Source organism: Lissotriton vulgaris, unplaced genomic scaffold (genome assembly GCF_964263255.1).
Source record: "Lissotriton vulgaris unplaced genomic scaffold, aLisVul1.2 SCAFFOLD_958, whole genome shotgun sequence".
Classification (NCBI taxonomy): domain Eukaryota; kingdom Metazoa; phylum Chordata; class Amphibia; order Caudata; family Salamandridae; genus Lissotriton; species Lissotriton vulgaris.
This window is the reverse complement of record NW_028249575.1, coordinates 125,344-143,541: the sequence shown is the minus strand read 5'-3', so window position 1 is coordinate 143,541 and position 18,198 is coordinate 125,344. Positions and strand designations below refer to the sequence as shown.

The window sequence follows — 18,198 nt, the reverse complement described above, 5'->3', positions numbered from 1 at the left end:
TGCCTAAATCCTAAAGCATTCTTCAAAAGTCTACATTTTGAGGAGGCCAGAGGTGCATAGGTGAGTCAGATGTTTGTTGTGCCTTCCCTAATGAACAGTGCATGCTTTCCCAATCCGGCCATGCTGATGCCTACACAAGGTATTGCAACAAATTGAACAGCTACATTGTTTCTTTCCCCATTCTTGCATGACCCTTTTCTTTGTATTAAAAAATCTTCTTGAATTGGGCCCAGAGTTAGAACATTTAAAATACACTCATCTTTTGTTGGAAAAAAAATTCTAGCAGATTGCATCCTGATTTGTCGAACATCTTGCCACTGTGACCACTAAGAACACAGCATGAAGTGGGGGTTGGGGTGGGGTTGGGAGGAGATGGAGAGGATACGCTACGTTGATGAACTGCTTTAAAGCCAGGTAACCCGTCTATGACATTAGTGACACATCTTCCAAAGTCAGAGTTTGCTCACACTGCCTGTAGGAGGAATCGGATTAAAATGTGTTGTAGTCCCCTTGGCATGAAGGCATCCTAAGACTGTCTGCCCTAAACCGCAGGGCTAGACGGAGTGGCCTCCGATGCTCCCTCATGAACTCGGAGCTAACCACAGCAGCATAACAAAAGATGAGGCCACTTTTCAAAAATTGGTGGGGGTTCTAAAAATGTCATTAGGTTGACTGCCTCACAGATATACGAAGGACTTGGGTGCTGGCCTAGCATGCTTTTTTTTAAAGAAAAGAAATGTTTCGGGCCTGTCCTAGAGAAGCAGTGATCATTTCCCTATTGCTGTTGAGTTTAAAATAAATCCACCAAGGACTATAGCAGGAAGAGTTCATTTGGTCAGTAAAATGAGATAAAATGCAACATAACCAGAAACATTGCACAGATTCAATTACATTGATATAGCTAGCTGATATTTAAATATGTAGAAAGGCTTGAATGGTATTGAATCATATGAAAAGTGCTGTCTGGTGTCAATTTCATATCTGTTGCTACCCCAGCAGCTGCAGTTGGGGCAAACGGGCAAGAGATTGGTTCGGCATGTATAGGAAGGCAGATGGGCCTAGGTTAAGCAGAGTTTTTCAGTTTAATCTTTTGCTAAATTGTAATCTTGAAGAAAGATTCAATAAATGTTTCATCTGCCTCAGAGAAACTGCGGCCAAGAAAAAGACTTGAGATGGATAAGGAAATTCAAAGTAGGGAAAACAGGCAGGAAGCTTTGGTTGCTATTTGCAACAGGTCCAGCTTCCATGCAGTTTGCCAGGTATGGTAATTCCAGAAGTGGCACGGCTAGCTCAGCTAATACTCTACAAGCAATGTCCTTCCCGTATCCCTGATCAGCAATACTTTTCATCAATAGGAAAACTGTTAATGAAAAAGGAAGGAATCGGTCAAACATTTATCAGTCTTTAAAACTGAGCATTGGTATGCGTCATGATGGGGTCGCTAGCACGGTTATTAAAAAATGATCTCTGTGACCCAAAATAGTATCATCCATTCTTCTCCTATATCTTAAGTTGAGGAGCTATTCAAAAGCTCATCGATTTTACACAGCAAACTCCTTTTTAGGTCTCGAATTCGCTTACGAGACATAATGTTTACATACAAGGGGCACAGAGCCCACCTATTACTTACCATTGGTTGGCTTCATTGTCATTCTCATTTCCTTGCATCTTATTGGTCAGCACATACCAGTTTCACTACCTCTTCCTGTGCTTGTTCCTTTCATGGAGGATCAACCAAGCATTGCTTCTTGTCAGCAGCCAGTGTCCTTTCACTGGTCACTGCTTCCATAGGCACTTTTTTTTCTTTATGTTGTAAGCACCCTAAAGAGGGCATGTGTTTGCACACAATCTCCCTTCCTGGAATTGTCCTGCTCCACGTTGTTGCTTGCCTGTCCCTCTCTTGTGTTGTGGCCCTGTGACTGTTCATAGTCCCATCCCACTATCGCATTTTTCCTTGACCGGTTCCCTCCTTTCCCTCCCTCCCGTCGTTGCTTGCCTGATCCCCATCTCAACGCCTGGGTTGCTATCCCATTGTCATTGCTCGCACTATCTCCCTCATGCGATCCTGCTTGAGCCATTTCCATAATCTGTCCATCCTGTCAATTTTTCTCCTGTCTCCACTCACTCCTCCCCTCGTTGTTGCTTGTCCCGTCCCCCTCCACTGCTTGCTCAGTAGCACCCCCCCATCCACCCATTGCTTCTTGGCCTGTCCCCCGGCTACCAGCTGTCATTATTGAGTGTCCCTTCCCCGGTCTTGTCCTACTAGAAAAAAAGTGCTATCATGCAGCCGGAGCAGGAATCCTTAGTGCTTTTCTCCCTCTAAGAATTGGCAAAGCCAATAGGTCTATGAAGTGCCCGGATAGCTTTTGGCCTTCGATGGAGACCGTTTAACAAGCCTTCTCTCTGGTAACTTGCACCTAAGTCCCCAGTGGTACTAGTCAATTATATCATTGGTTTATAGACTTCTGTACAGCTTTCAATTCTGTTGACTAGCTGGTTATCAAAAATAAAATGGATGTCTGGTTGCCATTTGGATTTGATATAAAGACTGCACGGTGAAACTAAGTTGAAGGCCTACTTACGTACTAACACTATAAGATTATACATCCACACACCCCCAGACAGTTTCATGCTTTGGCTACATATTGTTCAGCTAACACTTTTCCTATAAATACACAACCCAGGTTCTGGTGTTCAGAAAGGACTCGTGGAACATTTGGGAGAAGCTTTTAATGGTAGTCCATTCATAACATTACCAGGGACTGTTCGTTCTATGAAGGTTATTGTGAGGAGCAAATGGGAAACTTGCAAGGTGAAAGGTACTTTCAAGCATGAGGGAGCTTGTTCAATAATGGTCACATTAAAATCAGACAATTGGAAAATAACACCATTTTACCATGTGGGGTCCAATTTATGATGCTTGAGGGTGAGCTAAATCTGACCAGATTGAAGGCTGAGTGTTTAAAGCATACATTATCACACCTGGCAGAATTGGTGACCGAGGTCTTGTGTCTAGAAATGCTGTTTGTGTTAAGTAGCAGAGGTGAACTTTCAGGGCTGTACTTTATCTGTTCACCGTATACCAACCCAAAATTAACAATTGCAACTAACCTTTTTCTTTTCATGAACATAGATTATGGAAACCACCTTAGTCTATCCTGGCATGCATACACTTGCTAGGCTGTTCCTCAATGGACTACGCTCTGGAGAACCAATTAAGTCTGAACAAAAGTGATTTAAAAATCTGTATCAGTTGCTGCGTATCCCATGACCACAGTTGCAGCTAAGAGAAGATCTCTTTAAATCCATGTGTTATGACGGGGTGGGACTACTTTCTAATTCATACCTACTTGTGCTTAATTAAAATCTTCAACGTCACCGCTAAAGCTGAGTTTGAGTCTTTCACTAAAGAGACCCAGAGGAAATCGGAATACTCGCTCACGTAAATAGGACATGTAGCTGCAACACAGGAGTAAAAGACACATTGCTATTAATTTGCCCATTAATCCTGGAGTGGAGCACTTATTTTGATTCCAATTTTCTGCACATCTTGACTTTGAGCAGTAAAAGAATCAATAATTACAATGGTTAACTGCGCTGAAGCCTCCGTACCGCTCTTCAGTGACTAGGTTTTTACTAAGTATCCAGGATGTTCTCTTAGGTGCGATTGTGTGTTTTAACTGTTAACGTCTAAAATGCATCGGTTTATATTTGAGCAGTAGGTTAACTACTCTTCTGCTTGTTTTTATGGAGTTTGAATTTAACAAATTAATCTTTAAGAGCGATACTACTCTTTTGGATCCTGGCTTAAATTTTCATTACCATCCCCTGCATATGACAGGAATGCACTGGCCCGTGGCATAGAGAAGGGGAGACCCTTCCCAATGTCCATGCTGCATGAAGGGTATTTTTTCTTCAACTGAAGAATGCTGGTAGGTACTTTGGCAGACCATGAGGTGGAAACGCAGTGCTTGGACCCATTTAAGTACTCTTGAGAAGGACTCTCACTTCCCGCTCCCTAAAGACCACTCCTATATATATATATACCTGGTGCATCAGAGGCCTTCATTTGCATTTTCCTCTGCTGATTTTATTAAAAGTCAGACTCTGGATATCAATACTTAGTCATAGAAGACATCAATTCAGACAGTGGTTGGCTGAGATTTCTACTAATGTCAGTATGTTACAGGTTCTACAGAAACCGGCAATGCAAGGAGTCTATACCCTATCAAAGACTGCCCATCAGTGACGGCCGGTGCAGGTAAGAGCGGTGGAGTGGAGGGGAGAACATCAGACCATGACGAGGGAAAATAGAGTAATAATAAAAAAAAGAAACCCACTAAGTGCAACGTAAGTGCTTTTCTTTTTTTCCCATTTTACTTTCCCTTGTCGTCATATGTCAACACCCCCCACTCTTACCTGCACCAGCAATCACTGCTGCTCACATCTTATCAGCAAGCCAAAAACTGCACAAATGTCAGCTGGCCACTCAAGTTAGATTGGTAATGAACATTAATACATGAAACAAAGTTTGTCTCTTTATTGCTGCAATAGAGTTCTGAGGTCAATGAGTAAACTCTGGAGTTGCCCTCTAAGAGTGTTCCTTTCCAGTAATTACAGTCATGGTGGAATTGATTTCTCAATATATTAGACTTCAACAACAGCTATTTCCATTCAGGAAAACATTAAAGCCCTATTTGAGTAACTTTCTGGCTTGTCTTGGCTCCTTGTCACTTTCCAGCTTTTTTATCCATTTATATTTACTCAAGTCTGTCCCTTTAAACAGATTTAGCTGTTTCATCACAGTAGTATTTCCCCCCCAAAAAAATCACACATAATACGCATATCTAGAGGGGATTTAGTCAAGAGGCTTAGGTCATCGGTCTATAACATTACCATTCATATTTTGCTTCCGCCCAACACCGCGTATAGCATGGACAATTGGCTCCCTTCATTTTGAGTGACAGCACAAAGTCAGTGCACATCTGTCTCAAAATAGCTCCTTTCTCTTTAGTAACACAGATGTTTCAAAGTGAAGTGTGCTTTTCAGTTCTTTTTAAATTAACATTAAACACTGGCTATTTATTTTGCCTGTAGTTTAGGTGTCCAGTTAGATGACTATTTATTGTTCGAATGCATTTTAAAATTACAAAAATGGTAAATCACACTGTACATTGTAGCTGTCTGCAATTAGAATGATTGGCTTTGTGGTGGTTTCTACTTGTCTTACCACAGACAATAATGATGAAATTCATGGCACGACTGAAGTTTGTTATTTAAAAAGCATCACTAGTAAAATGGCCGATTAGTGATTTTTATTTTAGAATTTTTAATGCAAGCCTAGGGTGGTGATGCTTAAGTGGCAACATGTTTTCTTTTTTATTTCTGTGGCACATTCTTGCAATAAAAAACAAAAAGGAAATTAACCATAGCACCACCATACCAAGACCAGACCCACTTGTTTTACCAATACTAGTTTAATGCTGGTCTCTTTTTTTATAGTTTTAAACCCTAGGGTATCTTCCCTGTCTTGCTCACTACCCTACCAGCTGATCTGCAGTTGGATAGCGTACTAGAGATATCAATCCCCAGATATATGATCTGCTCAAATACAGGGCCAGCTTTAGCGCTGGTGGCGCCAATCATTTTTGGCATCCCCACAACCCATGACCACCTCCTCGAATTATCTCACTACCACCAGGCAAAAGTGCCCCTCATCTTTTCAATCATATTTATTTACTAAACATAGCACGAGCTGCTGTCAATGCCCCCCTCGGTCAGTACTCAGTGCGGCCGCACCAGTTGCACTGACCTAAAGCAGGCCCTGCTCACACACACAGCTCGACACCAAGGTCCACTAAGAGTCTTGAACATCACTTATAAACTCAAACGATGATGGTGCCAGCACAAAGTCTCCTATATCCATATAATTGAACAATGCCCTCACACACAGTCAAACACCCATGGTTGGATGAAGCGCCAATGCAAATACAAATTCATGGATGAAAGATGTACCAAATGGCTTGGTTCAAAATCTCTGAGGGGTGCTCAGGAGAACACCCAGGCCTGGATGGAGATATTGCACACTCCACAACACACTTTTGCCTGCACTGTTTGGGAACAGTCATTCATAAACCACACAAACACAAAAACAGTTTTGAACACTAGTGCTCAGCAGTGAACATCTGCAGAGAATACTAACCCTCGCCTCGAGTACTTGAGCTTGTTCTCAATCTTGATGGAGCGCCGTTGGCTGTCGCTCTGGAACTCGTTAATGCGACTGTTCTGCTCCTTGTTAAGGGCTGAGATCTTCTTCATGTGCTTCCTCTTCAGCTCCTTGAGCTCCTTATACTGCTTCTTCACCAGCTTCACGTAGGCCTTGTGCTGCTTCAGCTCCTCCACCGACTGCGCGCTCACCTCTGGAAGGGAGCACAGGGCATTGCGTGAAAGGTGTGCTTTGCTTGGAAGGAGGTGCAGGATAAGACTAAGAATGCACACTTGCAGACAATGTGGGCCATAGTACAGATGCAGTACATTTTCCGGAATTACGCTGGGTGCACCTTTCAAAAGGTGCACCCAGAGCAATCCAGAAAAATGCACCGCATTATGGTCAATGCGCTGCCCTTGGGGGTGTATTCATGTGAAAAAACTAAGTGGCTGCTTTATAGCCACTCTGTGTTTTTACAGTGCGAGCGGCAACCCACCTGCACTTTTAAAGGGGATTAGAGATCATCTTTCAGGCAGGTGCAATCCGAGACTACACCTGCCTGCAAGGAGATGTCTGTGGGGGGCCATGGGACCCCCTTCAACCACTCCAGAAGGCTGCCATCAGGAAGCTCACTGGCGCGCACTGTCTAAGGTGACCAACTGGCATGGGTGCAAATTCAGAATGGTGAGTGGAAAAATTTTGGACAAAGGGTAAAAATTCAGGACAAAAATGTAGGACAAAAGGTCAAAATTCAGGGAAAAACTTGGGGACAACATGTATGTTTTACAGACCACATCAGTGCCATTGTGAGATGTAAAGCTGCACGCACAGATTTGTCGCTAATTGGGACCTGCAGTGCTGGACAAGAATGCAGTCCTCCGAGTGGCCAGCTTTATGTGTCCGAACGCTTCAAGCATTCCATTTCTGTTCAGCTAGTGATGACTTGCATAGGGGCTGGTACAGTAATGAGTAATGGATAAGACGCATAGCAGACAAGTCTTGTGTGGGGCTAAGAGCATTAAGCAGGAAAAAGGAGTTATTAACCAGCCTTTATGACCTATAATAGGCAGCACACTACTAAGCGTTATTGCATTATTCAATCAATCAAATTAACTTTATTTCGGTTTGTTTAAGAACCATAAAAGTACATCAAGTAATGAAAAATACATTTACAATGATAGAATAATACAGAATTAAATCTCATTTTGAATAAAAGCAGTTAATATGCGGATTTTAGGAAATTGGAAAAAACACTAAGGCAAAAAAATGCGTTAATTATATATACAAATCACAGTAGAAACATAGTTTTACTGAATTAGAGTAGCTTAATTCTACTGGATCAATCTCCGTCTATTTAACCACATTGAAAACAAAAATTTAGAAATAGCAATAACTATTGGTCTGTTGGTATCAGATTTTAAAATCCTAAAAAACTCTACATAGTTCCTGACTCCTAAATTAACACATAGCTGAATAATCCATTTTTTCCTGCTGACAGAATAAGCAGGGCAAAACAGTGTCACATGGATTAGAGATTCATTTGGATCATTACAGCCTGGGCAAGGATGAGCTGAGCCCACTTTCCATTTATTAGTGTAAGAATGGAGGGGTAATGTGCCATATCTAAACTGTAGATACAGTTTTTTTGCTAGAACAGGTTCTATGACGTCTAATTCCTTCTCAAAGCTATAGGTATTTTTGAAGTCCAAAAAGCTGTCAGTGAGACTGGAAGACCTGGCTGATCGAAGGACCTCTTCTAAATTGTAATGTTTTATAGTCTCAGCCAGGGTTATTGCATTATTGTGAGTCAGAGTGATTAGATAGGAGATGACAATATTATATAATGACCTGGCTAGTGGCTAGCCATATATCAGCCCTCCTTATTTTACCTGTATATTGGAAATAGTAGTGTTTGGCCTGTAGTACGGCACGGGCGCAGAGGCAAATGGATTCCCTCATTGGCAAGGGGCATGCCCCCATGCAAATGAGGGAACACCCTCTAAAGATAGTGCTGGCACTTTTTGTGCACCAGCACTATTGGTATTACAGAAGGGGCCAAGCGTCTGCGGCCCCTTCTGTAATACCAAAGCACCAAGGGGGCACTCAGAGCGGGCACAAACGCCTGGTGCGCCCTCAGGGAACTTTCATGATACGGCCCCAGGGTTATAAAAGGCTGTTCGCCCCTTCCTTACCAGGAGTGAAGTAATGAGCACACACTTGGACCTCTGCAATTGACAAGAACAGAGCTGCATCTGAACTTAAGATTGAACACAATTAAATAGTTTTACAAGACAGGTCAGAGTTGCACCTAGAGGACACGATCAGAGATCGGGTAGCAGAGAGACCACAGCAATGACTTACAAGTGGTAAGGAGCACACCAGTGTCTGAGACAAGAGTGGCAGGAGCTGGAGGGGGCGTGGTAGCAAGGCTAAATGTAGAATGTTGGAGCATCTCTGAAAGGTGTTGCTGTAGGTGAGATAAAATGCGCTCTTTACATCAATCGACGCGTGATAGCACTGAGAAGGAAATGGCGAGTGATAGATGGGAGTGCAGTGTGAGAGAGAGAGCAGGGTAGGAAAGAAGCTGTCTGAGAGGGGAACGACGCGAGATGGAGGAAGCAGTGCATTGCTGGGCTGCTGTCAGGGTGCAGGCTGAGGCAGATGAAAGGGGTGCAGTGTTACAAGTAGCGCTAGGTGCAGGTGCCTAGAAGTGGCTAGTATAACTGAACAGACACCATTCCTAAAAGACAATCTTCACACCGACTGTCCACGTACCCACGATGTGAACTCCGTGCGGGCCTCCCTTTGGTAAAAGCAGGCTTGATTTTTACAGAGAATTTCTTATTTTCCAGCGAATTTGTGTGTATTGAGCTCGTAAGAAAGAGAATCGTATCACCCAAAAACAGACCTTGAAGTTCAATAACGTGCGCATCGTTTTGTTCTTTTCTAAAGTCAGTTTATACAGGTAATGGAAAATACACTGGATTAAAGATGACTTTTCCTGGTCAACGGAAGTCTCCTTGAAAGGTGCGACAAGAATAGAAACCCCCAACCTACAGTTCCTTTGTCCACGAGCCTTTTTCAACTGCGCAGCAGCCACGCGCAGCTCAGCGGGGTGGCGCGCGCTCCTTCGCGGCAGCCGACAAACCGCCGGTAATCCGCTCAATCATAGAATGTGCTGGAAGCCTCGGGCGGAGCAGGAATCTATGAACAGCTGCTATCTTTCAACCCAGTCTTCCCCTCAAGAACCAGACATCCATCAGATTCCTTTCTGCGTCGACCTCTCCAAAGCGTGTCACTCATTCTTCGAACATGACTTCTAAAAATGTGACAATCTTTCGCCAGTGGGAAAAGAAAATGTGAAACAGGCGCGCTTCATGCAGTGGAGCAACACAGTTACTTTTATGTATAACGAGGACAAATGTAATTGCCTATCGTACTGGTTGGAAAACAATTTTTAGGAGCCTGCTGCCAGCGTTCATTTGGTGAGAAACCATGGGACTTGCAAATTCAGGAAAGGCATCATAAGTCGGTGTTGTTTAGGTAAAGGGGAACTAGATATACATTTATGGTTCAGTATCTCAGAAGAGGAGGCATAAAAGTGTTGAAGTGGTGCAAAGGAATAAAGAAAGCCGGAGACATCTTGTCACATCCGATCCATGGAACCGTTTCCCATTATAGGAAAAGACATACTAACAAAACCATCTACTTAACATTTGATGAAAATCCATGCATCACTTATTTTTATTTCCTACATAATTAGGTGTTATCATAAAAATATTGAATCTGGTGGATCTTTTGATATAATTAACCAAGACCCATATCACACGTGCATGCCTTCTTCATTGCTATTTGCGCTCACGTAACAATTAGATGAGACTGAAGCATTGGTTTTGGTTCTTTCGTCTGCAGTCTGAGTTGACCCGATATAGCCATCTTTGCCTGTTCCTCTTCTTCCTCCCTTGTTCTACACCAACATTCTCGCTCACCCCCTACAAGCTCCTCATTACTCCTTTCTCTTAAGAACTCGGTATAGGCAGGACATGTACCACAACCTCTCCCCCACCAGCCGCACTAACGGTACCCTGGCCTCAGGTGCATGTGCGCCAGGTGGTGTTCGCTTCCACTGTGGACAGCTAAGAGAGTTGTAATGAGGGACACAGCCTCCTGATAATGACTTCACTTGTTTCAGTTGATAACACTTAGTTGAAATGACTGATTCTCCGTCTCCACAATGAGCCAGGAGGTTCTCCGTCTCCACAATGAGCCAGAGGGCTGCTGACACGTAGCCTGCCAAAGATGTACGACTAGCATCGGAATATTACATCCAATGAACATAGGATGGTATGTAATAGAACTTAATATCACAGAACATTCAGTACGAATTCCTCATTACTAGCGATCCTATCCACATGATCCCCAACCAGCACAGTGGGCACATGAATACGGAGGATTACATCCTCAGTAGTACAACCGGTGCACCAGGGAGTCATGTTCACACCTCTTACAGTCCAATATGTGACCAACGACAGATAATGTACAGCGGTTTACCGTATAAAAACCTGACCAGCCCTAATTGTGTGATGTGGCTTAGCAGTGACTTGAAGCAAAACAAGGTCTACCTCAAGCCAGATGCAAGATAATAGGGCTATGGTTCTGCAATGTGCTGTTGGGTAAAGTTGCAGCTGACAACACCGTGGAGCGATTCATGATGGACACGATAAGCCAGGTTGCGAAGAATTTTCCCAGGGACTTTGAATTAACGCTGAACAGCAAAACAATCAACTTGCTGATGGTGATCTACCTTACAGCCCTGATAGGCTGAAACTGCACTCATTTAGAAACTGTTGCCCCATGTAAGGTGATAGAGGAAATCCTTGGTCATGTTCAGACTGGTAACAAGATGGCATCTAATATGTGGGTTGCTTCTTCATTTGTATAAGGTGCAATTTTCCCAGATTTGACTCGCCTATTCCCGGCTGTGAGTTGAGAGGAGTGAGATGGGTAATTCTATGCAGGCACCATGCTTATGGAAGAATAGGGTTTCACAGGATGTTTCTTGTCAGCTACCTGGTTTAGAATAACTCTCTTCTCTGGTTCATTAAACGTGCTGATTTGGAATAAAAAGGTTCCATTAATAATAAATAAATAAAAACACACAATAATCACATCTCCTCCTCTTTTCACCTTTGATCCTCTGTAGTGAAGGCAATAGTGGCGAAAATCACCAGGGCCCGCTCCCCACTGCGTTGTAACCAATGACTGCATGGCCTGACCTGAAATGCTGTCGGTCCACATCTGACAGAGAGCTCTGCCGAGAACTCTACAGCCAGGGACAAGACAGTCAAATGACATCCAACTCTTCTTTCCATCTGCCCTTACCACTCCTATGAAAGGACAGGCAATCTTACTAACTGAAAAATTGGGGGAATGGAAAGAATTGCATTTTTCTCTCTTACAGGACAAACCAACACCCAGTATAATGCATTGGAAGATCATATTGCATATACCCACTGACACATAACTAGGCCTAACCACAAACAAGTCCACCTAGACTCTGGTCAGTAACTCGAAGAAAATGTAGAGCAAAACTAGACGTATTTCTTATTCATCTTACATCAAAAGAACACATTAGACATATCCCACGGCTTCTGAATTCAAACAAACTACCACCCAATAAAATAAGGTTGGGAAATTGTGGCCACCTAAACAGCACATTTAGATATATTGATATTTTTCCAAACAGGCACATTACATATACATTAATATTCACCAATACATCAATAGAACACATTAACTACAACCCCTGGAACTGTCACATGCACAAGAAAGATCCAAATCATATAGCTAGCTTAATGTTGCCACCTTAACAAGATATCCATAAACTCTCTCCAAACTACATATCAACATTCTGAACAAGTTAACCACAATAAATCCCAATCATACTCATATAACTGAATCTAAGCTATTTTATCGGGTAATGATACATTCTAACTGAAAAATTACCCAAGTCAAGCAATGGACAGCTGTCGACGCCAACGAAATGATAGAAACAGCAAAGTCCTTCAGTATTTACAACCATGCCTTCAGTGCACTGCAGACATCCATGACATTATATAGTGGGCCACCATTCAATAAGAAAAAAACACTAAACAAACCATTCATTAATCCTGTTCTAAAGGGGTACCATCCATTATGATGCGTTTCCAGAGAACAACAAACACAACCCAATAAAATGTCAAGACAACCATGACTCTAGTTGAGAATCCCAGATTTGAAGTGAATGCCCAACATGCAAAACCTAACGTATTCACCCTTGCAGAATACCTCAAAATCACCTGTGTTTACATTTTGAAAAAATTTAAGTTTTATTTCAATTCTTCTGTGCCTCTCACATCCATTGACATCATGTACTCTGCGATTCTTGACCTTCAGTCAACAAAGAGAAAAACAGTACGAGTCATTTACAACCGTGATCTCTCGCTATCGACCCTAGTCAACAAAGTGCTTTCCCTGCTATCTTCATGTTGAATGGAATGAAAAAGATCAACAATCATTCCAGTCCTCTACCCCTCACTGCAAATTACTCCCTACAGTCATTGTACCACATATTCATGTTGATGGGAATCATGCTCTCAATCCAATCTTCATCTGGGCAAGATAAGAGCACAAAAGGCTGGACTGAAGTCTAGCACTCAGTTCTTTCCCTGGTACCAGCTATTCCGCTATGGTGGAGGAGTGTTGCCACCCGTGCCAGCAGTCTCAAAACGTAAAAAATAAAACATATTTATCATCAGTTTTTTTTCCCCTCTGAGGGCCGAGTCTTCGGGCAGGGCTGTCGTGATGGCTGTTACAGAGGAGAAGTAGTGATATCAGTGCACATGTCAGTAGGGGTGGCCATCTTAGGACGGCTAAACCGACAGCTGCACTGAGCATTCTCAAACCTGAGCTGCGTTGCAGGGTAGGAGACAGCATTAATTCAATGGGGTGACCCCAATAAGTCAAAGGACCTGGGTATCAATTAGTATAAAACAACAATGGTCCTAGACATATCATCAAACATCAATGAATGTATTATTGGTTATTCATGTGTTGAGGAGATTAATCCATAACAAAAAACAGGAGATATAATTCTTTTCAAAGCCAGAATTCTATATCAATGTGTCGTACCCAACATCTATTTATCCAAAAAACAACCAATCTTCTTAATCAGTAAGTATATTTCAAATTTATTTTCAACATTCGTAAAAACAAATCGATAATGAAAAAGAAGAGACTGCAGATTGCAGTGAGGATAAAGGGGGTGCTCAAGTGAATTGAAAAGGGGAAAAGATAGTTCAAAAGGCAAAATTCAAATTTTATGTACAACTAAAATTACAATTCTTCTAGTTGAACAAAACACAGAGGCCTACCCACACAAATTGTATATACATTAATGGGTTATACAGGGAAGGAGGAGGGAACATAGATATTAAGGTCTAGGCCTCAAAACATGGGGGTACAACCGTCGACGTTTCGACCCTGGCGCAATAAGGTGAAGTTTAACGCCTCTGCTGCGGGTCTTCTTCAGGACTGGACGGGGAGGGAGGAGGGTGTGTGTAGAGCAACAGAAAAGACCAAGGATGATAGAAGGGTCGCGTCCCGACAATAAATGAGTGAAGGCAACCCGTTAATGGTGTGCCCAGTGTTCGTCCAATAATTTGCTCACAATGAGTATTCCATTTAAAAAGGGGAATGAATTCCAATATTACTCCAAGCTATTACCCCAAACAGGAACGGAGAGCTGCAGAGTTACACACTGTACATAGATACTGGAACAGATAAAGGTAGCCGGGGAGGTGGGTGGGCGTGTGTAACTCGGCAGCTCTACATGCCAAGAACAGATGCCTACTGGTAAGTAGAATTTTCCGTTCGAGGCATATGAGCTGCAGATTACACACTGTGCATAGATTGTATAGCAGTACCCACATCTAGCGGCGACCACCAGTATCTGTTGCAGCGGTTTGAAACAGTGTTTTGAGTACAGCCTGGCCCATAGTAGCTTGTTGTTTAGTTTTCACATCTAATTGAAAAACAGAAGAGGGGCCCTGAATCTAAGGCTTAATAACAAGGAGGGGAACAACCCGCCAGGGCGAGAATACTGGAAAGGAGAACATGAAAGGGGTGTTCCCTAAATGCCAGGAGGACACAGTTCTACTCATACATTCAACTAGCCCACACAACCACAAGAAGAATTTATTTATTCAAAAAATATTTTAATTTTTTTTAAATATAGAGCAGTTTCATAGACAACTAATTTCATTTGAGCAGTGTAGCAACATCTGTTAAACATTTCATCATTAAATACAGGACTAAGGTTAAAAAACTAGGACACACCAAAATGATTAAAAAAAGGCACAGAGTACATTCACTCCTTCACTCAAACACACCTCTTGTACAACCAGTTACACATACAAACAATCACATACATATCAACACACACAGAAGCGCCGAAAACAGTGTTTCGAGTACAGCCTGGCCCATAGTAGCTTGTTGTTTAGTTTTCACATCTACACAATTGTGTTTTGTGAATGTGTGCAGTGTAGACCATGTAGCTGCTTTGCAAATGTAGTCTAATGGAATGTTCCCTAAAAATGCCATTGAAGCCCCGATTTTCCTTGTAGAATGGGCTTTAGGAGGAATAGATAATGTATGTTTAGCTTTGTGGTAGCAAATCTGTATGCATTTGAGAATCCACCTAGCTATCACAGATTTTGATATGGGGTTACCCTTAAGTGGTGGTGAAAAAGACACAAAAAGTTGTTTTGTTTTGCGAACATTTTGTGTCATTTCAATGTAGTAAAGCAATGCTCTTTTGACATCTAAGGTGTAAAGGAGGAGTCTAAGGAGGAGTGTGGCTCAATGGTTAGAGCGGCAGACCCTGATGCAGAGTTCTGGCCAGGGACCAGGGTTCAATTCCCGTCTCGGCGGGGTCTCGGGCTCAATTTCCTCGAACCTGTTCATTCTCGCCTCGGTGCCTATTCTAATCACGGGCCCCACGCTGCAACTCTGGGCAATAGCTTGCTTAGCCTCCACACCTGCCCCAACAGCGCTAAGGATGCCTGGCTTCACCCTGGGGGTGCCCAGGAGTGGACACCTCACAGGGAAAGCCAGGAGGGGTTCCACAGCGGTATGAGTATCAGCTCCAGGAAGCCGAATATGCGACACCGCAAGGTGACCGCCTGGTGACAGTGCGCTCTATAAGTACCATGACATTTACATTTACATTTACATAAAGAGCTCTTTCTGCGACTGTTTGTGGCTGCGAGAAGAATACAGGCAGCTCTACAGATTGATTGAGGTGGAAGGGTGAAATGACTTTTGAAAGGAATTTCGGATTAGGACGGAGAACCACTTTATTATGGTGCATTTGCAGAAAAGGTTTTTGAATGGTGAATGCTTGTAGTTCACTAACTCTTCTTAAAGAAGTAATAGCTTCTAGGAAAGCTACTTTCCAAGTTAGGAATTGCAGTTCACATTTATGTAACGGTTCAAAAGGAGGTCCCATTAACCGTGTAAGAACAATGTTTAAGTTCCACACAGGTGAAGGTGGTGTTCTGGGTGGCGTTATTCTTTTGAGGCCCTCCATAAAAGCCTTTATAGCAGGTACTCTAAAGAGTGATAGATGTTGTATATTTTGTAAGTATGCTGCAATGACAGCAAGGTGCAGTCTAATAGACGTGTATGCTAAGTTACATCTTTGGAGGTGTAGTAAGGATCCTATGATGTGTTGAATAGATACATCTAAGGGATTGATTTGGTTGTTTTGACAGTATATTACAAATCGTTTCCACTTAGCTGCATAGCATGCTCTAGTAGTGGGACATCTAGTTTCTTTAATAACGTTCATACAGCACGCAAACACGCAGTCGAGGTCTGGGATCTGCTCGACACCTCTGCCCCAGACGTGGCCTTCCTGGCCGAGACCTGGTGGAACGACTCCTCGGCGCCCGACATCACCATAGCCATCCCGGACGGCTGCAAGATCACCCGCAGGGATCGCGACAACGGAACCGGAGGAGGAATAGCCATTATCCACAAGTCCACCCTCAAGGTCGCCACCCATGCGGACAACACCCTAAACACCGCCAAACACCTGCACTTCCGGACCCACACAGACCCCAAAACCACCCTCAGAGGAACACTCGCCTACAGACCCCCTGGACCCCAGGCCCAGTTCAGCGACTCCATCGCCGACCTCGCCAGCATCCACGCGCTCGCCTCCAAGGACTACATCCTCCTCGGGGACCTGAACTTCCACCTCGAGAACAACAACAACGCCAACTCCGCCACCCTGATCGCCAACCTCGCCAACCTCGGCCTCAGACAACTCATCACCGCACCCACCCACACCGCCGGCCACACGCTGGACCCCGTTAACTCCACAAGCACCCACGTCACCTTCGACCACACCACCGAACTCCACTGGACCGACCACCGCTGCAGCCATTCACCTTCAAGAAACCAACCACGCACCACCGCACCCAACAGCTGCCTCGCCGATGCTGGAGCAAAGTCACCGAAGACCAGCTAATGACCACCCTCGCCCAGAACCCACCCACTGACCCCATCGACCCAGATGCCGCAGCCCACAACCTCAGACAGTGGATCGACGACTGCGGCAACACCCTCGCCCCGCTCAAGAAACCCTCCAACAGCCACGCCAGCAAGAGAGCCACCTGGTTCACCGACGAGCTCCAGACCTCCAAACGACCATGCCGGAAACTGGAGAAGAAATGGCTCCACAAACGCACACCGGACAACCACGCAGTTCACAAGAACGCCACCCGCAGACATCACCACCTCATCAGATTAGCCAAGAGATCCTCCTTCAAGGACCGCCTGGATAACAACACACACAACAGCAAAGAACTCTTCAGCAAAGGAACTCTCCAAACCCAGCGCCAACGCCATCGACATCCCGCCCTCACAAGAACTGTGCGACTCACTAGCCATCTTCTTCCACAGCAAGATCGCTGATATCCACGACAGCTTCATCACCTCAACCGGCCCGACTACGCCAGACTTCACCTCCCCTGCGAACACCACCAGCGCCAACCGCCTGACCTTCTGGTCCAACGTCAACGAGACACGCAAAGTCATGAATTCCATCCATTCAGGATCTCTGTCAGACCTGTGCCAACACCACGTATTCAACAAAGCAGACACAGCCATTGCACCCCAACTACGGAAGATCATCAACATCTCCTTCGAAACAGCGACATTCCCGGAAAGCTGGAAACACACCGAAATCAACGCCCTCCTCAAGAAGCCCAAGGCGGACCCCAAGCACCTCAAGAACTTCCGGCCCATCTCTCTGCTCCCGTTCCCGGCGAAGGTCATCGAGAAATTCGTCAACATGCAATTGGCCTACCACCTCGAAGACAACAACATCCTGGACCCGTCCCAGTCCGGATTCAGACGAAACCACAGCACCGAGACAGCCCTCCTCGCCGCCACAGACATCAGGCGCCAACTAGACAACGCCTCCAAGTAGCCGGAATCCAAGAGAAGGCCCTTGACTGGACCACATCCTTCGTCTCCGGCAGAACCCAGAGCGTCCGCCTACCACCCTACCGATCCAAAGCCACTGACATCATCTGCAGCGCCCCCCAGGGCTCACCCCTCAGCCCGACGCTTTTGAACGTCTACATGGCCCCCCTCGCTCAAGTTGCCCGCCATCATGACCTCAACATCATCTCCTACGACGATGACACCCAGCTAATCCTCTCCCTCACCAAGGACCCACACACCACCAGGACCAACCTCCACGAGGGAATGAAGGCCGTCGCCAACTGGATGAGGAACAGCCATCTGGAGCTGAACTTGGACAAGACGGAGGTCCTCATCCTCGGACCCACCACCTCAGCCTGGGACGACTCCTGGTGGCTGACCACACTGGGAACAGCACCGACACCCACCGACCATGCACGCAACCTAGGATTCATCCT

General features: G+C 44.5%; 1 protein-coding gene across 1 annotated transcript in view; it reads right to left on the bottom strand.

Moving 5' to 3' along the window:
- The window catches only part of LOC147663541 (1-phosphatidylinositol 4,5-bisphosphate phosphodiesterase beta-3-like), a 192,045-nt gene that overhangs the window by 52,845 nt on the left and 121,002 nt on the right, over nucleotides 1–18,198 (bottom strand). Inside the window, exon 16 of the mRNA XM_086950377.1 lies at nucleotides 6,203–6,419. Coding sequence (XP_086806503.1) covers nucleotides 6,203–6,419 — 217 coding nt within the window. The remainder of the gene's footprint in view (nucleotides 1–6,202; nucleotides 6,420–18,198) is intronic.